Genomic DNA, 20,647 nt, shown 5'->3' with positions numbered 1-20,647 from the left:
CTGATACAAACCCACGTCAGCCTGAAGCCACAGCTGACACACTTTAATCATTCCTGTTTGCCGTCTCTCACCCTGTGTTAACACTCTGTTGATGTGTCACTCTCTGATAGCACCTGCACACCGTTCTCACGGAGCTCCAACATTTTAAACAATCAAATTACTTCTCTCTTTTTTTTTTTCCCCTGTTTTGACAATTTGCTCCAAGGCACTAATTAATTCTCAGTATCAAAAAGGCTGCAGCAACTCTGTTTTCTAAGCATTAATTGAGACTTTTTGTTCCTGCAGTGTTTCGGTTATAAGAGCTGTGAAGTTTTAAAACTGCAGAAATCCATTTCTCTTCTGCATTTTTTGTTAATTAAACTAATTCACTTGAGTAGGGAAACAAAAAAAAGGAGATCTGGGCTTTCATTTATCAAGCGTCTCAGGGGAAAATCCATATGAAATAATCCAATAATTCTCAGAGTGACACATATTTGGTCTGACTTCCAAGCTTCACTTCCGTGCAACAAACAAACAGCACGTCCTCACAGAGCCTGTGTAGACGGCCATATTAATTCAAATGGAAGCATGTTTGGATGACTGGAAAACTGTAAACACACTGCTGATGACCAGTATGTGTGCTTTCTTCAACATACCTTTGTGTTCATTAACAGTAGTCTGTATGTTTTTCGGACACACTGACCTGTAACTATAAGGTCACTTTCTAAAAGCCTCCCTGCCTGCTGGAGGCTCGTAACCAACAGGAAGCCATGCCGACCCTGGCTGACCTGACAGCAAGCATGATCAGCCTCTGCAATCTTTGGCTTTTCATCACATCTGTAGGAGTATTTTAGGCTGTTACAGACAGAGAACCTCAGCAGAGCCCACTGTGTATCTCAAAAACGTCTTTGTCACCAGATAATGCTTAACTTGGGTAATTGTTGCCGTCAGCATGTTAACTCTTTGAAACCTGGATTAGCGTTTGTTTCAGACGTCTCTTACGATCATTACTTCTGACTTCTTTCAAAAACGTGGGAAAAGGCAATCTGTAACTTAGCATGAAAAAAAATTAAATTAAAATTAAAAAATAATAAAAGGTGACAAGGAGATAAGCAATAAATTATCTTTGTTTTATTTTAGCCCTTTTTCCTGGTAATTTTCTTTTTGTTTTTTTTCCTTGTCTTTTGCTAATTTCAGGTAGTTTTCTTGTAACTATTGAAACCATTTCCTTGCAATTTTTTTATGAGAAGTAAGACCTTCTCTGAGGAGTTTTTAAGTTAACTAATAGCCCAATTCCAAAAAGGGATTCTGAGATGCCTGATAAAAACAGACACTAAACAAAAGGTTGGCTCACTTTACCTCAGCTGGAGAGCTATTAAAAAATATGTATATTTTGGGGGTATTTTATGGCTTCATTTGACAGCCGAAATGAAGAGACGAGGGAGCAGAGAGACAGAGAATGAGCTCACTTCCAGCTGGAGACGTTGTGGTTCACGGACAACACTAACCTCGGCCACCAGGGCACCCCATCAGATGAACTTTTTTTTGCACTGACAGGAAGTGACTGCAGTGATGGCGTCGTACACAACAGATGGCGTGCAGTACTGAGAGCTGCTGTGTGTCTCTGTGTGTTTTTGCAGCATGTTTGTTTTGCTGAAGGGAGCCACCAAAGAGCAGGCCTTCAAGATCGGCAACGAGATCGCTGAGGCGGTCACCGCAACCAACCCCAAACCAGTCAAGCTCAAGTTTGAGAAGGTAGTGCTTCTCTCTCTCTCACACACACACACACACACTCAGTAGACACAGAGGCAGCAGCCTGTCTGCACGCTCTGTGCATTTTGATTTGGATCTGTGTCAGTCTGTGCCAATTTTCTTTCTCAATCGGCACATGTAGACACATTTAGCAGTAATTATTGGTGTGTGTGTGTGTGTGTGTGTTTGTGTGTGTGTGTGTGTGTGTGTCTGTGTGTGTGTTTTCTCAGGTTTACCTGCCCTGCGTGCTGCAGACAAAGAAGCGTTACGTGGGCTACATGTACGAGAGCCTTGACCAAAAGGAGCCCGTGTTTGACGCCAAAGGGATCGAAACGGTGCGCCGCGATGGCTGCCCCGCTGTTTCCAAGGTAACAAGCAAACCCCCCCATTTCACTCCGCTCTACACCAATCACAGCCATGGCAGTTTTCTTCCCGCTCTTGTTTGCTCGGACTGCTTCACATGTGTCAATCAGGCAAAAAGGGCCCCGCCTGCTCAGAGACACGGCGTGTTTCTTTGTTAATTTGAAATCATATTTAAATATCGTGACTTGAAACAGTAAGTCAGTGGTCTATTTTATATAAATCCTGCTTCTTTTGAGTCTCCTCATCTCTCTTTGTTTGTTTGTTTGGCCTTTTTTTTATTGATGCTCTGGTGTTAATTCTCTTCTCGTCCCTCCTGTCATTAACATGCGTTCTCCAGATTCTGGAGCGTTCCATTAAGCTTCTGTTTGAGACTCGGGACATCAGCCAGGTGAAGCAGTTTGTACAGCATCAGTGTGTGAAGGTTCTGGACGGCCGGGCCAGCATGCAGGACCTGACCTTCGCCAAGGAGTACCGGGGCAGCGGCTCGTACAGACCCGGAGCCTGCGTGCCCGCCCTGGAGCTCTCCAGGTGTGTGTGTGTGTGTGTGTGTGTGTGTGTGTGTGTGTGTGTGTGTGTGTGTGTGTGTGTGTGTGTTTGCAGAGAAGCCACATGCAGCAAACAGCACAGCAAAAGACAGAGAAAGCACTTAGTTTCGTGTGTTTGTGTGTGTGTGTGTGTGTGTGTGTGTGTGTGTGCGTGTGTGCGCGTGTGCGTGCGTGCGCGTGTACGTGCGTGTGTGCAGCAGAGAGCAGGGGAGCTTGCTGTCACCTACAGTTACAGTAGTCAGTGTGAATCCAATTACTCCTTCCCCACAGTGCTCATTGTCTGGCTGCACCAGGCTGCATGTACAGTACCTGAGTCTGTTGCTAGGCAACCCGGCTCTTAATGGATGGAAAAAAAAAAAGTGATTTCAGAGGCATGGGTGAGAGGGAAATATTCAGCCTCATTCATGAGCACTATCATGGTTTATCTCATGTATCTATCAGGAGGCTTGATTCTTGATGTTGCTGAATTTATCATAAAATGTTTGATTTTTAATTTACAGCAGAAGAGCGGCGTTAAAGCTCTTAAGTCAAGAGTTAGGATTGTCAAGTTTATTGTGTTTTCCTTCATCTCAGGCGTATGATGGCGTATGACCGTCGCCTGGAGCCCCGTGTTGGTGAGCGCGTGCCCTACGTGATCGTGTACGGGATGCCCGGCGTGCCCCTCATCCAGCTGGTGCGTCGTCCCATGGAGGTGCTGCAGGACCCCGGGCTCCGCCTCAACGCCACCTACTACATCACCAAGCAGATCCTGCCGCCGCTGGCCCGCATGTTCCAGCTGATCGGAGTGGACGTGTTCAGCTGGTACCAGGAGCTCCCCAGGGTGAGAGGGACAACAGTTGATTTTTATCTTGGCGATGCAATTTAGAAACAATGCAAATGAGTGATGATGATAATTAACTGCCTTTATAACCCGGAGTAGAAAAGAAGAAAGCAGTTATTAAAGACAGACACACCTGAATGGGTTTCAGTTTGGAAAACGAATAGTTTGACAGCATTGTTGTGTTGCTTCCCCGCCTGTCAAAATAAAAGCAGACTTTCAGAGGGTCTTTTCATTCAGTGTGTTGAGTGCAGAGAGAACAAAGGATGAAGAGGAAAATCTGTGTGCTTCCTGCTGAGGATGGAATGAGACTCATCAAACTGCAGCGCTGCTGTCTTTGTGTCAGTGCTGTAGTCAGCTTCACCCTGACGGAGTACACACGCCATCTGCTGGTGGAGCCGAGAGTAGAGCCAATCAGAAATGATGAATGACCCAACACAGCAATTTTACAATTTGTTCCAACTTCTCCGTCGTGAGGCTGTGGTTTTGTTCTGCAAGATTCTCCTGAAAGTATTGGACAATAAAATGCATTCACACTCTTGTCTTGTCCCCCGTGTCTGTTGTCTCTGCACACAGATCCAGAAGGCGTCCTGCTCCTCAGCGGCGGGAGGAGAGGAGATGGGGAGGAAGGGAACCATTTCCCAGTATTTCACCACGCTTCACTGCCCCGTGTGTGACGAGCTGACCCAGCTGGGCGTGTGCTCGCGGTGCCGCGCTGAGCCCCAGAGAGTCGCAGTCACACTCTACCAGGACATGAGACAGTGGGAGAGTCAGCAAGACCAGCTGCTGAAGGTGAGACATGTCGAATCACATGAAAATTCTCTGGCGATGAAGCATAATTTGTCTAATCTGTCAGTCCATGAAATCGTACCAATACGCTGCTTTTATGTGCCTTTCACAAGTATTTAAAACTTTCAACCCCAAGCAAATCAGTGTATTTTATTTAAAAAAACATGGGAAAAAGGCGATGAGCAATTTTACAGTTAATGTTAGACAAATTGCAAAAAGATTCTAGACTTAAAAAATAAAAAAAAAAAAAATTGAGAAAAAAAAGAGACTTTGTCTCTCTTTATACAACGTCACCTGATGTTCTGGCGGAGAGCCCTGAAGGCAAACTTCTCTCATGACTGGTCAAAGAAAGCGCGGATCGAGTCATTTAGCTCTTACAAAAAAACTAAATATGGCTCTTTGTCATTCCGCCGTATTTAGAAAATGAGGTAAAATGATGATTTTACGAGTTAAATCTTGTAAATTGAGTGATTTTCTCAATATATCTAATATATACAGATTTGCGTGAGGATGTTCTCACAATAAAATGATATCATCACAGTACGAATCCACTGATTGTAAATAAATCATATCTGTCAAGTCTTATTTGTAAAATTTCAAAGGAAGAGTCCTTTCAGAAACAAATCACTGCTTCTAATTCCTCTCCCAGCTGGATTCTTCTCTCTTAGCTGTACAGAGAGGATTTGAGTGGGTCAGATTCTCCACTCTCGGGGCCTCCTGTGGCTCAGAGTGTGCGCCTCATATAGTTTGGGACCTTTACAGCAGCCCGGCTTCGATTCAGACCTTCGACCTCTTGCTGCATGCCATCCCCCCTCTCTCCACTCTTGACTGTCTCTCTCCGGCTGCACTATAGCGAAGGCAAGAAAATCACCCCCCTCATTTTTGTGTCAGTTTTCAATGAGAGCGGGAGAGAACATTCGGCCTGTCTGTCAGGGGCCACAGAGAGAGACACTTACTGTTATCTCACTGTTTGAGATAACGGCGACATACAAAACATTTTTACAACTCTTTGTTCATGCTGGCCTTTGTCCCCGTCTCCTCGGTCTGTTTTTATAGTCAAACAGATAACGCTGCACTATGACTCTGACTCTCAGCTGGAAGGGCAGCTAAGGTTATAGATAGACAAATTCCTTCCAGATCTTGCAGCCTTGACTTTTCTAAAGTGTAAATAAAGAAAAGCCTCGCCCCCGAAAGAGTGTGTGTGTTTGTCATAGGTGGAGGAAGTATTCACACCCATTACTTAAGTAAAAGTATTAATACCACACCGTAAAAATACTCTGTTACAAGTAAAAGTCCTTCATTGAAAATGTTACTGAAGTAAAGGGAAGTTAGGTATTATCAGGAAAATGTACTTAAAGTATTATAAGTAGAAGTAAGCAATGTAGAAAAATCTTTAAAAAAAAAAAACCCACACACACACACACCCAAAAAAACACTACAAAACTCAAAACACTAAAAATCATCTTTAAAAAAAAATAATAAACCACCACAAAAAAACTCAAAATTATTTTCTTTTAGAAAGGAAAAGAAACCTCCAAAAAATTCAAAATGATTTAAAGTAAAAGTTGAAAATGTTACAAAAATCTTAATATGGAAAAACACAAAAGCTTTTAGATAAATGCAGTGAGGTTAAAAAATACAATGTAGTGTCTAAAATGTGGAGGAGTAGAAGTATGAAGTGGCACGGGGGAAAAAAAATACTCATGTGCAGTAACCTTATATTTGTACTTAAGTACAGTACTTGTGTAGATGCACCTGGTTACATTCCACCGCTGGTGTTTGTGTCCAGATCTGTAGGAACTGTAGCGGCTGTGCAGAGCGCCACGTGCCCTGCGTGTCTCTGGACTGTCCCGTCCTCTACAAGCTGTCCCGGGTCAACAGACAGCTCTCCAAGGCCCCCTACCTCCGACAGTTGCTGGAGCAGTTCTGATTGGCTCTCGAACCCCCGGAGCTCCCCCCTGCTGATTTGGTGCTAATCGTTGCCCCGTTCCCCCCCCACCCCCATCTCAGTGTTTGATTGTCCACTCAGTTGTAATAGTTTAAATGGTGCTTCAATTGAACCCCGTTGGGTTTTCATTCTGTCTTGTAAGTGTTCTTCGTTCTACAAGTATTTCTCTGCGTGTGCAGGCCGTCTGGTTCGAGCCTCCTGTGGGGCTCATGTGCGTCCTCATGCTTGTTTGCTGCCATCTCCATTAGCTGCTATGGGCTGAGTGAAGCTGCTGTCCGCACGAGACGCAGCGACAGACTGCCTGTCATGGAACTGAGCGCAGTCCAATCAAGGATGACGTGTTGTATCTCGCGCTGTAGCAGTTTGAAGTTTTTAAGGAGCTCCTTAGAAAAACTCAAGACAAACAATTCAAACCACTAATTGACTTTTCTTCATTTTTATATCAACTGCAGTCTTTTTGTAAATAGCTCCTGTATAGCTCCATCTGTAATCTCACTGTGCATTAAAAAAAAAAAAAAAACTAAAGCTCCGGCCATGAATGCAATCAAAACAGTTTTTATGCATTCTGTTACAGGATGCCATTTCTCATTTTTCTTTTAACCTTGATTGTATTGACATTCATTTTGGCAGATTTCACACTCCTTCTACAGAGTGTGGCGACTGGAAACTCTTTCAGTTTTTCTAAAAAAAAAAATCTGGGACTGTTGCAATACTGTATTTTGATAATTTATGTCATGAAGAGTCTATTGTTTCCTTGTGCATATATGGTTTTGTGGACTGTGCAAAAGAAAATCTGTCATCAAACCATGTCCAGATCCAATCTTCAATTCCCCATCCAGCCGTACACAGGATCTGTGTATTTGTATAAATGTACAAAATAATAATGAAGGAGGTGTTTTTTGTTTCTTTTTAATGGACATTGCTGTGGGTGGAGGTTTGAGATTGATATAATAAAAAGTCAATGTATTAAAATTCCTTTCCATTGATGATTGTTAAAAAAAAATACAGTGACGACACGTGATTGAGACATCCACAAGCCACGACACATTACAACACGACAAAAAAAAATCAAGTTCTGTACAAAAGTGCAACAAAAACAGAACTTCATTCAAATCTTCCAGTTATCATCACACACATTTCCTGCTGTAAGAGTCACTGTGATAGTGCAAAATTAATGTACAGTCATTAAATATTATTTTTTTTGCAGCAGAGCAGCCTGTCCCTGTTCGTCTCAGCCACTCTGCTCATGTGTCCTTGAGCAAGGCACTGAATTCTACCAGCCCTGGGACCAACACAAACCTTGACGAGAATCAATGACGTACTAAAACATTTTGCTGCAGCACACTTCAGCATTTCATTCTTCATCATCCAGGACAAGTCTAAAACCTTCCAGAGATGCTGATGAGTCTGTGCAAAACCCCCAAACTTCCAGTCAACGCACGGATGGTTTTAAAGCTGCACAGGTTTCGGTCAGTAGTTTGTGTTGCATTCACTGCACAATAAATCATCAACTGTTCATAAATATTGGAGTTTTTAAGCTTCTGGACAATAAATGGGCACAGACATGGTGAGACATGGCTCTTCTAGTGTTGAGCGAGAGATCAACAGCACTTTGGAGTCGTAGGAGGAGGTTTCAGTCTCTCTTCTCTCTGTCCAGAGACAGCAGCAGTTTTTGTCTCGGCGAGTCCCCGACCAGGGAGATGGTGTCTGAGAAAGCGGCTCCCCCTGCAGGCTCGGTCGCCTGGCTGTTAGAGGCAGCAGCTGTCAGACCCGTGACATCAGGAGGAGACGAAGGCTTGCTGGGGGAATTAACGAGACTGTCGTCCATTTCAATCACCTCAAAGTCTGCGTCGTTCCACTGATCAGCCTCGTTGTCCTCCTCTTCCTCCTCCTCGTCATTGGCTCCTGAGTCCAGCAGCGCCTGGCGGTACTCGCTGTCGTCAGAGTCAGGCCGACCCCTGACTCTGGGTTTCCTGCTCTGCCCGCTGGGGGCCGACGCCAGCTTGTACATGACAGGAAAGAGGATAGAGGTGAAGGTGGCGGTGATGAGCGACAAGTACATGAGCAGCGGCTGGTCGTGGAACTTTCCCATTAGGAAGCCTACAAGTGCGGGGAGCACCATCTCGCCCAGTGCCGCCCCGACCACGAAGGTTGCCGCCATGTGGGCGGTCACCGTGGTGTACTGCTCCACCCAGGAGATGCCGCTGGGGAAGGTGGTGGCCATGGACGCGCCGTACAGACCGCTGCAAAGCCACAGGGCGACTCTCTCCTTGCTGAAGAGGCAGAGCAGCAGAGAGGACACTGTGGAACCCACCAGGCTGAGCAGGATCATGGTGCCCGGGTACAAGCACGCCGCAAAGAAGATGGCCAACCCCCTGCAGGCAGCAAACGTCCCCCAGAACAACGAGTTCAGCCCGGCCGCCTGCGACGGAGGCATGAGGGCGTAGTCCTTGGCAAAGGTGAAGATGAAGGAGCCGTATGCTACCTCCGCACCTACATAGGCGAAGAAGAAGAAGAAGAGCAGGACAGTGAGAGCCATGTGATGCTTGGCCACCAGGGGCTTCCCCGATGTGGTGCGGGCTTTGTCTCGCGACGAGCTGCTGCGAGTGTAGAGGATGAAGAAGAGGATGGAGATGATAAAGACGAAGGAGCCGATGACGATGTAGGCCCACATGGATTTGAGGGTGCTGGTCCTGCTGTGGATGTAGGTGATGAGCGTGTGAATGTCAGGGGCTTTGGTGTTTGGCTCTGTGGTGACAGGAGGTGTGGAGTTGGTTGGTGTGATCCCTGTGCTGTTGTTGCTTTCGGGCCCAAACAGCAGCTTGGCTATGATCGGAGACACAAAGGCCCCGGCTGCGAAGCTGAAGTGGAGAGCCTGCATGTGAGGGCCCGCCTGCTCGCCCCAGGTGTTCAGTATGAGGACGTTACCACCTGAAGAAAAGAGGAGAAAAACATTGACAATAAAGTAAACCATTAAAATTTACAAGATTTCCCTCAAATGAATTTATTTGTGATGGGCCCATAACGATATAAGCATCAGCTGCCACGTTCTGATTTTCTGTTTTTGGTATTTCATTGCATAACACTCTTGGAGTGCGGAGCATACTGTGGGCACAGACGGAGCAGCAGAACGCAGTGAAAGTGAACCCCCCCCCGTCATCCTCTACAGCTACAAATACATTCTAACTCTAACACTGATTTATCATATTGACACTGTATGAGCCACTTCATTTCCTGTGGTGACATCTGCTGCTACCCAGCACAGATATGCACAAGGCCCCACCACCTCTCCTACATGAAGCAAGACAACACAGACTGTGGTGGTTTTGCATATCTTTGTAATCATAATGGTGTTTTTTGTTTGTTTTTTGTGTCTATGTTGTCGTTTTTTTATAGTTTTGCACCTCTTTCTAGTCACGTGTCTCTTTGAGGCAATTTTGTGTCTCTTTGTAGTGTCTTTGCATGTCCTTGTGGTCTTTTGTGTTATTTTGCAGGTGAAGTCCACGGGAGGACCCTGACACTTTGGGCCCCTGAGCCTGTGCCTAGAAGGCCTGGTCGGTTATCTATCCATGGCTGCTACAGAAAACTTTTTCAGGTATTCAGTAAAGTATAAAAATACAGAGTTTAGGGTTTTTTTTTTAATAATGTGTGCACATAAATTAAATGATGCCCTCAAAGTAATAATGTGGATTAAACTTATCTCAAGAAATGTGTTTAAGGAGCAGAGAAGATAATACAATATTTTGCCACAAAAACGCTAATTACAGCCATAAATCTCTGTCAAAATCCGAAAAAAAAAACTGTGTTAAACTCAATAGAAAGTTGGCAGACCATGGCTTGTTTGAGTCTTACTTTAAATTAGCAAAAATAACGGCTAGTTTTAAGAATCTCAGCAGGGGGCCGGCCAAAATGCTGAGCCTCACGTTAAAAGGTAGTTGTTAAAGCTGCTCTGATCAATATTTTTTTTTATTAACAACGGCTTAAATAGCTAATGTAAAGGTTGTCCCTTGCAGTGATGAACCCACAGAGAATTAGCACTTCAGTCTGCATTTCCCCCTCAGCTGTACGACACATTTCAGCCTCTTTTAGCTCACTTTTAGCTAAACTGTTTGGATTCAGTGCCATTGACCTTGTTTGAGAAAAATCTCTGTAGGCTACCTGTTCAGCATCTAACAGACAAACACATCTAGATATCTAGATCGGCCCCTCCCTTAATAACCAGACCAACCACAATAAACCGCTACATCAGTTCCTACTGCTACAATGACATCAGCATCAGTCTGAAGGAGGGAACCGGGCCATTTGAGGACATCATTCAGTAATTTAAGAGAGTTCATTTAAGGAGTTTGCGGTCGAGGCAGGTGTTCTCAATCACTCGGAGTGATGAGACCTCATTACAGGAAAGTTTGCGGAGGTCACCAAACTCCGTATACTACAATAGACCTTTTTTTCACCGCAGACATTTTAATGTCATAGCAGGAACACTTTAACGATGGCTCAGTGTCACATAACAATAATGACAGTGAGCTAGCAGCTTATTATCGAATACACCTGTGGTTTTCCTGCTGTGACTGCCATGTCTGATTTTAAAAAGTTCTATAAAAAAAATCATATAGCAGCAAGATGTCTCCCCCTAACAGACCTGACAAATCTTATAAGAATACTTCTATTAAACAAGCCCCCAGTAAGCCAAAATAAGTAAAAACACAGGACACTAAGTAAATTAACAGTAAGCCTTAATGTATAGATTTATATCTTCATTAAATGAAATACTACTGTACCACCAGCTATACATTTTCCCCCCAGGTATGCAAAACACATATTATTACTTATGTATCAAAGGCTCTGTTCCATATTTTTTACATCTGAAACACCCCTGAAATAGATAATTCCACCAGAGTCCATTTGTATAAAAAAGAAAAATATTAAAAAAATACAAAAAAATGGCCTATGTTTGCAGGGATCTTTTCCATAATGTCAGATGCTTACAATAACAATCAGAGCCTGTCAGTGGCAAGAGACAAGCACTGTTAGTGGACAAAAATAAAAAGTGCATAATTGCCCAGAGTGGTTACATCACAGCCTGTTTCACAAATGTCAGTTGTGATGGTATCAGTCAATATTAGACCCTTTTTTAATTGCTGTTCCCAATAACATGTAGACACAAAAAGCTGGAGAAACATAGGTTTGAAAAATCCCCAAGTTTCCCTTTAAGTTACGTCTTACCTGTATCCAGAATGCCCATAGACATCCCAATGCTGGACATGAGCACAGTGAGGAGCAGGGCGTGCTTACAGAAAGGGATGGCACACATTCCCACTGAGGTGACCAGCATAGAAAACCCTGGAAGGCAAAATAATCAGAAAAAAAAACAAACACGTTTCATTTAAGTAAAACGTTAGAGTCAGAAGAAACTGCGATGCAGACCTAGTGAATGTTCAGACTAAAGACGCCTGTTACAGGGCAGTTACCACGAGTTAGAAGACACAGACCATTTTGTTGGGGGACTGACAATGAAAAAAAATCCCTTTTATTACAACACCCAACCACAGCTTTAAAATCTGATAAAAGAAAGGTGGTCAAGTTTTGAAGTAAGAAACCCAGCTACACCTGCACAATTTGCAGCTACAGTGCAACACATAAACCAGCTGCACGTGGGCGAGGGGTTACCTAGCAGGAAATGGGGGTTCATGCAGTCGAAGAGAATGCCTGCTAAGAGGGAGCCGCCGATGTAGCCCGCAGAGCGGCCGACGAAGATGTACGAAATGTTGCTGATGTTCTTTTTCACATTCACAGCCAGGTCCTCGAACGTGGGGCCAAGAACAGAGATACTCATCCCCTGAAAATAAAAACAAGAGATCAGCAGGTCAGTACATTTAGTGCGTGCACATTAAAATACATATCTACCTCTAAAAAATGTTTCCACGCCTTTAATGCATGCTAAATGCAACATGACAAGGCATTCAGGTCAATTACGGCTCCTGCTGACTGAGACGTTATCACTCTCTGCCTCTTTTAAATGGAGCTTTGAGGTTAATGTTTGATACTGCAAATATTTAACTCTGTTTTAATCTCCTTTGACTACTTATGCGATATGAAAGGTACAGTGACGATTTTCTGTATCACTTATGTTTTTAGGGTGGAACATTTTCTTGAACAACTTTCCCATTGTTTCTCCAAAACCACAATTATGGGCCAGCTTTTTTTTTTTTTTTTAATTTCCATGTTTCGTAACAGAGTGAAGATGAGCCGGGGTGTTGCTGAAATAACAAAGCTTGTGTAAATTGAGGAAGAAAACGTTACAGGAGTAAACAGACACTGTCTCAGGTGTGTGCCGATGGTTTTCAGTCATCTGATAATGTGGTTGAAGAACAAGTTTTGCAACTATGTAAATCCTGACTGTGCAGGATACTGCGGCATTCATTTTACTTACTGCACATTACAAATGGCCCTCTGTTGACTGATAGCTTAACACTTAAGTAAACCCAGGTCATTCATAAAGATATCACTGACCAGCTTTTGCATTTATAACTTCTATGTTGCTGCGAGTAGTGAAATAGTGGATGCAGGTAATCCACATGGACCAGAATGCTGCTAACAATACAATAAGGTCAAAATCAGAATTAAACTGGAACTTCTAACTACAGTTGTAAGTTTGCAGACACTGGTGTGCCGATAAAAAGCATCTGACTATAACTCTTTATTTTTTGCATGTTGTCCTACTTTCCTCTGGTTATAAACTAATTCCTTAAACAGGTGTTGTTTATGCCATCTGATGGCACAATTTATATCAACATTAGCAAGCTAAATATAGATATACCCCTTATATGAATGACAAATGCACTTTCTGTGGAAATATGGTACAAACATTAGAAAGCTTATTTTTTCAATGTGTGCCTGTGATTATCTTCTGTATTGATTTTCAGTTGAATCTCCAAAGAACATTTGACTCAAAGAACCTGATTTATTAAAACGTTTTTTTAAAATCCATTTTTTCTTTTCAAGAATTAACAGTAAAGATTTTAGACGTTTTACATTCATTCAACGCGGTTTTTGAAAAAAAAAAAGCCCTTATATACCACTTTCAAACAATCCGATCTAGATGCATATCTTAAAACAATATCTAACTTAAAATATGTGATAAACCCCCACTAATTTATGCAAATCTTACAACGTATATATATATATATAACTAATTAGGTAAACCCACCTGTTTCTTTTCTTATATTGTTGTCTGTCTCGTTTGTACCTATTTGTCTCATTATTTTCATTTGTAAATGTTTGTATTGACCACTGAATGTACTATTTAAAAACTGAAAACGAGCTGTTAAAATAATATTTTTTTAAAAAAGCTTAATAGCTAAAGTTAGCTAGATACCCCCACCTAACTGGCTAACGTTAGCTATCTGCTTGTCATAAAAACCTAAACCGTAGATGTATTATTAGAACTGGATATGTTCTAATAATACACCCATGACCCAAACACATCCTAGTAAAGGCCCGAGGACATCGGCAGATGCATATTTTTGTAACATTTCACAGTAAAACCACACAGGTCTTAGCTAACGTTACCAAGCCCAGGAATGATGCACAGAGCGCGAGCGTGACCACCCAGCGCCCGCGCGCTCCGTGTCCGCTCCGTCTCCCGCCGACCACCTCCACTCGGTCGTCGCACACCGGTTTCGCCGTCCTCTTGACCGCTTTGAGCGCACTCTTCAGCCCTCTCCCGGTGTCCTTCCTCTTGTCAAACAGGGTGTCCTCCTCCTGGTCGTCATTGTCGTCGTCGTCCTCCATGCTGGCGAAGCGAACGTGCTTCTTTTTAACGACGGTGTCTCGTGCGGCGGACATACCTGTCAGTGTATCGCTGCTGGTGGAGATGTTGCGCTGTCAGGACGGCCGTTAACCGCCGAGTGAACAGCGATCAACACCTGATAGCTGTTTGGATGGAGTCCTCCGGTTCTGCGCTTCCTGTTTGTAGGTTTCTCTGAGCTAAATCGTCTAAATGAAGTCAGTCATCTTTAAAGCCGCTGGACGGTAGAGAGGATGACAGTGGGGTACCGCTGCCGCAGCCGCGGGTCCCTCCATATGTCAGCGGCGGACGTATGGCTGCTGGATGTTTGCAAAGATCGTCTAATGATAAAGAGGCTCACTCAGTAGGAAAAGCGGCCTGCCTTCTGAATCGTTTTTCCAACCTACTGTAGATCAAACCACGCCCACTTCCCTGTGACGAAGGCCTCGGTGACTAAAAAGTCATGAAAAACGTATGCCATAAACAAATCCTGATATTGCAGGTTATGTGATAAGAAACACTATAACATGGTCATGGGCTATAATGTATTAATATATAATATATTATAGCTTGAAATGTGTAATACCACTTATTGTACAGAATACCATAAAAAGTTATGAAATGTATCCCACAAAAAAATCAGAGTATGAAGTAAAGATAGTAGTATAGTAGTAGTAGTAGTATTTATAGTATCTCATAAAAAAGTAGTATAGTATAGTATGCCAAACACAAGTCATAGAATACTGTGTCACAAGAATGTCATGAAAATATTATTTTATAGTGTGCCAAAGTAAAATAGTCTCAGTATATTAGGACATAAACATATCAAAGGAAATGTTATAGTATAACATGTCACAAAAAGTCATAGTATAGTATGTCAGAAAACTGTCATTGTAAAGAATGCTATAAAAAGTTATTTTAAGTTGTGATTTTAAAAAAAAAAAGTCAAACTAGTATGTCATTTAAGGAATTCATTTTGTAGTATGCCATTAAATTCATAAATTCATGTACAAACGATGGTAGTTTTAAAAAAAAAAAGTAAAATGTAAGAAAAAAATTAAATGGTCTTTTGGTGAATTTTTAGGCATTCCCATCATATCTGAAACTATTGAATACATTAAGTATTTGGGATGTTCAAAAAAGCATAAGAAAAATCATAGTTTAGCATGTCATCAGTGGTAAAATCAGTGGTGAAAGTCTGAGAAAGGCAGCAGACCTGTATGTTAAAGTCACCTAAAATAAGAATATTTTCTTAAATAGTTTTTACATTTCTTCTTGCACAATAAGGATTGCATTTTAATTTTGTTGTACAATGACAAAGACATTTTTGTCTTCTTTCCATACTTGGATCAAAAAAAGGGATAAAAAAATCAGCAAACTCATGGATAAAAACATTTCGCCTGGGCAGTCTGTAGATTATTAAAATTATCACAGGATCTTTAGAGTTTATGATAAAACTCAGATGTTCAAATGATGTAAAAGAAGTATGTGAAATGGCAATTCCTTTGAATTTTTTTAAAAAAACGAAAATAACAGCAACCCCATCTCCCCTGCCAGACAGCTGTGGCTGTGGCTTTACTATAGTAACGAAGGTAATTGATGGAATTTGCATTTATTTAGAGATCTAACATTGAAAGGCCAACATTTACAGGGTAAAGGAGAAGGGCAGGGTTGGGACAGGTTGCAGAGGCATTTGAATTAAATTGTGAGAATTGGCAGCTGAGGGCTGAGACAGTGGGCGTGTGAAATTGAATTTTTGGTGGGAAATGATGGTGGTTATTATGGGAGACGGTGGGCCAGGTCTGAGTGGGAGGACTGGATGGTTGCAGGGAGAGTGGGCCTCCTGGTGGGAGAGTGATGTGGAGTTAAGTGATTGGAGGGACCTGTAGGGGGAGCTGTCCTGAGGATCATGTGGTTGTGGTTGTGGATGTGGCATAGAGGAAGAAGGCTGATCCGGGAGGGAAACACTCAGGCAGGTGGGGGTGATCCGTGTTGTGATTGAATGTTATGACATTTTGTGACCACTGGGTGGCACCACCAGTTGGTAGTCAGCTTATGACACGATATTAACAGGTAGAGGGAGAGACATGTATGCGACGCAGAACGTGGTTCATTAAAAGGAAGTCACTCATCATTACAAACACGAACACGACAATCCGGACTGACCCGGAGTGATCGCCCTGCAGGTCAGCGTGGTGGGCTGCGCCTCTTGTTGTGATCCCAGAACAGATTAAAAGTGTCAACAAAACACATGTTGTGAGACTGGGTAGAGGAAATAAAGCCATGAATTAAAAAACATCAACCCGCTAAAACATTTCGCTCGAGAGTGTGTATGGGGCCAGAAATTAAAAAAAAAAAAAAGATTTTCCACAAGTTTTTAAAACATCAAAGAGGAGGTTAAAATTGGTTTTGGTGCGCTCAGACTGTGTAGTTTGTGTCCAAGTTACGATGTGGAGGCTGGGAAGAGTGGGCCTTAAATCTATCACTTAGTCCAGGGTGATGGGGACAGTGGCACCAGGGAAAACAGGGAGTGAAAGCGTTAAAGAGGCGGACATCCCTCGTTATGGAGGTAAAGATGATCGGCGTTGTGGTGGGAAAGCGAGGACGAGGATATGGAGACTCGGAGCCTCCTGGGACGGGCGGCGGGGGCTCGGCTGCCCGTTGACTCTGGTGATTCCGAGCAGGTGAACTGGTTTGGTGAGCCGTAGGAAACGGGGCTGCAGGAACAACACCGGGAAGGACCGGGGCCTGATCAAGCAGAGATGTAAGCAGTTGCAGAGAGTTAAGACTCTCCCCTCAGCCTTGTTCCTCCTTCTGTGTGAAGCTGCGAGCCGAGATCTCCTGCTGCTCTCCGTGTCGTCTAGCGGTGCCGGTGATGAGGCGATCTTGCCCGGCGGGGGCGGTGCCTGCTGCCCGGGCACCCAGCTCTCGTGTGGAGGATGCCCTCCTACCCACCTCGCCCGCTGGGACCTCCGGTGCGGTGCCGGCGTGCAGACACGCCCGCCAGGGCTGATGACACCGGAGAAGGAGGCGAGCGGGCAGTGGGGACAGCCTGACAGAGGGACCGAGGGAAGGAGGTGTGCTTTGACTGAGCCTCAGAGACAAAGCTTTCAATCAGCTGGTCCTTTCTCCCAGTGTCTGTCTGCAGGCGGTGGATGTCCTCTGTTAACTGTGAGTATTTCAGTTTATTGTTGGTTGAGAGCACGGTGGTCTCGCTCTTCCGTACGGCCTCCAGTAGATGAAAAGTCCGTAAGACAAATTAGAATCCACGTCCGATGATTAAACATCTTCATCCAGGTTAAAGAAGTGGTTAAAATAGCCAATAACTGGACGTAAATAGAAATATATGGCCAATAACTTGATAAAAACTGGATAAAAGGTCAAATAAAGACTGACGTAGACACAAATAGCATAGACAAGTACTAATATATAGTAAATCGTATAAAATAGGATGAAATAGGTACTACTATAGCATATATAGCATACATATAGTCATTTAAAATGGCATAAACATGCCATAGTATAGTAAGTCCTCCAAAATGGCAAAAAGTAATTGCAAAGTATGTCAACCAAATTAGCAAAAAAGGTTTTAAAAATTAAAGTATAGCAAGTCGTCTGAAATAGTATAAAAAAGACATATAATAGTATAGTTTGTAATCCAAAATCGCATAGAAAGTAGGAGTAAAGTATATTTACCAAAGTGTCAAAAAAGTCATACTATAGTATGCCACCCAAAATGTCATAAAAATGTCAAAGCATAGTGTGTTGTTCAAAATGGCATAATGGAGACATAGTACACTTTGTCATCCCAGGTAGCATATAGAAAACATAGCATAGTATGTCGACCATGCTGGCATAAAAAGGTTAGAGTAAAATAAAAGACCAAAATCGCATAAAAAAAGTCATTGTATACAAAGCTGTCTGTGAAAGAATGAAAAATATCATAGTAAAGTATGTTGTTCAAGAGGGCATAAAAAACAGCCCTATTATCAATTTCCCGTTGTCTGTCAAAACATGGCTGAACTTTCTATTGACATTCTATTGACTATGTCTCATATTTCAATTGAGGAAAAGTTATTTCGCGATAGATATCGTTATCGTTTTATCGCCCAGCCCTATGCTATAGTATGTCTTCAACAATGGCACATAAAAAGTCATACTATAGTATGTCCTTCAAAGTGATATAAACAAGTCATACCATAGTGTGTCCTCCAAAATGGCATAAAAAATTCATAGTATAGTATGTTGCCCAAAATGGCATAAAAAGTTATGGTATATTATGTCGTATAATACAGCATGAAGAAGTCATGGTATAGTATGTTGGCGAAAATGGCATTGAAAAGTCGCAGTATAGTATGTGGACCAAAACAGCATAAAAAAGTCAAACTATGGTATGCATCAAAAATGGCATAAAAAAGTGATAGTATATCAACAAAACCTGGCACAAAAATACATATCATTTGAAATGATATAAAACCGTCAAAGTATAGCATGTCGTCAAAAACGGCACGAAAAAGTCATTGTATGATAGTGTGATCATGTAAAAAAACATCATAATACAGTATGTCATCCAAAATTATGAAAAAATGTCATGGTATAGTATGTCGTCCACTATCTCAAAAGAAAGTCATAATATGTATGTCATGTAAAATCATGACAACAAATCATAGAACAGTTTGTCGTTCAAATCATGTAAAAAAAAACGTCACAGTATACTATGTTGTCTGAAATCATGAAAAAATGTCATTGTATAGTGTGTCATTCGGAATCATGAAAAAAATCCCACAGGATACTATGTCATCCGAAACATCAAAAACGTCACCAGAGTCATAATGGGGGTTTATTGCCAAGTACATTTACACATACAAAAAATCTGATGTTGTGTTTTTGGTGCAAAAGAATTTAGATTGAGGAGGAATTAAAAATATAATTACTTCAAATAATATAAGATAAAAGATGAAAAATAGCAATATAAAAATATAAAATGAATTTTTAAAAATATAATTAAAGAACACAAAAAGCATATATAGAAGAAGGTTCAATGAGAATCAAGTCCAGTTTGCAATAATGTAACTAAGTGTTACAATGATGTAATGTTCGGAGACTCGGGGTCAGGATGAGAGCCTGTGTTGTGTGTGGGGTGGGGGAGACGGGTAGAGCTGGAGTATTGTTCATGATACCGACAGCAGAGTGGAAGAAACTGTCCTTGAGGCGTAAGGCTTTGTTCCTGATGGACCTCAGCCGCTTGCCAGAGGGTACGGTTTTAAAAAGTACATGTCCGGGGTGAAATGGGTCTGCCACAATTTTAGCTGCATGCCTTAGGGCCCTGGAGGTGTACAGGTCGTGGAGAGATGGCAGATTCCAGCCAGTCACCCTCTCTGCAGCGTGGATGATATGCTGCAGCCTGTTCTTGTCCCTCGCTGTGGCTGCAGTGTTGCAGACTGTGATGGAGGAGGTGAGGATGGACTCAATGATGGCAGTGTAGAAGTTCACTATCATTGTGTTTGGCAGGTTGAATTTCTTCAGCTGCTGGAAGAAATACATCCTCTGCTGTGCTTTCTTGAAGAGGGAGCTGATGCTCAGATTCCACTTGAGGTCCTGGGTGCTGATGGTCCCCATGAGGCAGAAAGACTCAACAGTGGAAACAGGTGCGTCACAGAGGGTGATGGGGGCTGGGACAGCAGTGATCTTTCTGAAATAATAGTGAAGAATGTCATCTAGAATTGTGCAAAAAACAACATCATATGATATGTTGTCAGAAAATGTGGAAAAAAGCGTCATAGCATGGCTTCTCGTCCTCACGAAAACCATGAAAAAACTTCATACTATCATGTTTTGTCCAAAATCATCAAAAAACATCATACTATAGTACGTTTTGTCATCCGAAATCATGGAAAAAGTCATAGTCTAGTATGTCGTCTAAATAATCAAAAAACATCATAGCACTGTAAGTTGTCAAAACTTTGTCTTACTTACTTAGTTGTCGTGAAGTATGGCCCAAAATGGCACAAAAACGTCATAGTATAGTATGTTGTCAAAAATGAACCAAAATAAACCAAAAACATAATAGTATGTCGTCAAAAATGACCCAAGATGGCACAAACACGTCATAGCATGGTATAATGTCAAACATGGCCCTGAATGGCACAGAAAAGTTATAGTATAGAATGTTCTGAAAAAATGACCCAAAAACATCATAATATATTATGTGGCCAAAAATGACCCAAAATGGCACAAAAACATAACAGTATAGTATGTCGAAAAATATCAAAATGTGACATGTCCTAAAAACACCTGAAAACCACATAAAATAGCATATTGAGTTGTCATAGCATAGAACGTCGAAAGAAAAGCCAAAAACAAAGATATAGCATGTCGAAAAAAAAGACAAAAAACGTCATATGCCATTTGGCCAAAAATGTCAAAATATGACATGTCCACAAAACAGCTGAAACCCGCATAAAATAGCATGCGCAGACACATCATAGCATTGAATACTGCAAAAATGGCATAGAATGTTGCAGAAGGGCAAAAACCTGGCAAAAACACCATAATATAGCATGGCGCCAAAATGACTGAACATGCCATTTGCAGTATGGCGAAAAAACATCATAATATGATATGTCCAAAAAACAGCTGAAAATCACATGAAATAGCTTGCCGAG

At 42.2% G+C, this 20,647-nt stretch overlaps 3 protein-coding genes across 3 annotated transcripts in view; 2 read left to right on the top strand and 1 right to left on the bottom strand.

The window, feature by feature from the left end:
* rev3l (REV3 like, DNA directed polymerase zeta catalytic subunit) overlaps window positions 1-7,165 on the top strand; it is a 95,440-nt gene extending 88,275 nt beyond the window's left edge. The window contains exons 27-32 of the mRNA XM_042503379.2: window positions 1,620-1,734; window positions 1,962-2,099; window positions 2,432-2,622; window positions 3,213-3,459; window positions 4,033-4,248; window positions 6,035-7,165. Coding sequence (XP_042359313.2) covers window positions 1,620-1,734; window positions 1,962-2,099; window positions 2,432-2,622; window positions 3,213-3,459; window positions 4,033-4,248; window positions 6,035-6,175 — 1,048 coding nt within the window. The 3' untranslated portion in view covers window positions 6,176-7,165. The remainder of the gene's footprint in view (window positions 1-1,619; window positions 1,735-1,961; window positions 2,100-2,431; window positions 2,623-3,212; window positions 3,460-4,032; window positions 4,249-6,034) is intronic.
* Window positions 7,087-14,395, bottom strand: slc60a2b (solute carrier family 60 member 2b). The gene is made up of 4 exons (XM_042503380.2): window positions 13,766-14,395; window positions 11,864-12,032; window positions 11,420-11,536; window positions 7,087-9,124 (listed from the first exon to the last, which is right to left on the bottom strand). The coding sequence occupies exons 1-4, from the start codon at window positions 14,039-14,041 to the stop codon at window positions 7,827-7,829; spliced, it is 1,860 nt and encodes a 619-aa protein (XP_042359314.2). The 5' UTR covers window positions 14,042-14,395; the 3' UTR covers window positions 7,087-7,826.
* A 1,356-nt stretch (window positions 14,396-15,751) lies between these two features.
* On the top strand, window positions 15,752-19,992 carry LOC148186935 (uncharacterized). The gene is made up of 3 exons (XM_088089754.1): window positions 15,752-15,867; window positions 16,691-17,153; window positions 19,494-19,992. The coding sequence occupies exons 1-3, from the start codon at window positions 15,752-15,754 to the stop codon at window positions 19,701-19,703; spliced, it is 789 nt and encodes a 262-aa protein (XP_087945880.1). The 3' UTR covers window positions 19,704-19,992.
* The last annotated feature ends 655 nt before the right edge of the window (window positions 19,993-20,647 follow it).

This window comes from Plectropomus leopardus, chromosome 16 (assembly GCF_026936395.1).
Source record: "Plectropomus leopardus strain MGB_pleo_1.0 chromosome 16, ASM2693639v1, whole genome shotgun sequence".
Taxonomy (NCBI): Eukaryota; Metazoa; Chordata; class Actinopteri; order Perciformes; family Serranidae; genus Plectropomus; species Plectropomus leopardus.
This window is presented reverse-complemented; position numbering and strand designations above follow the sequence as displayed.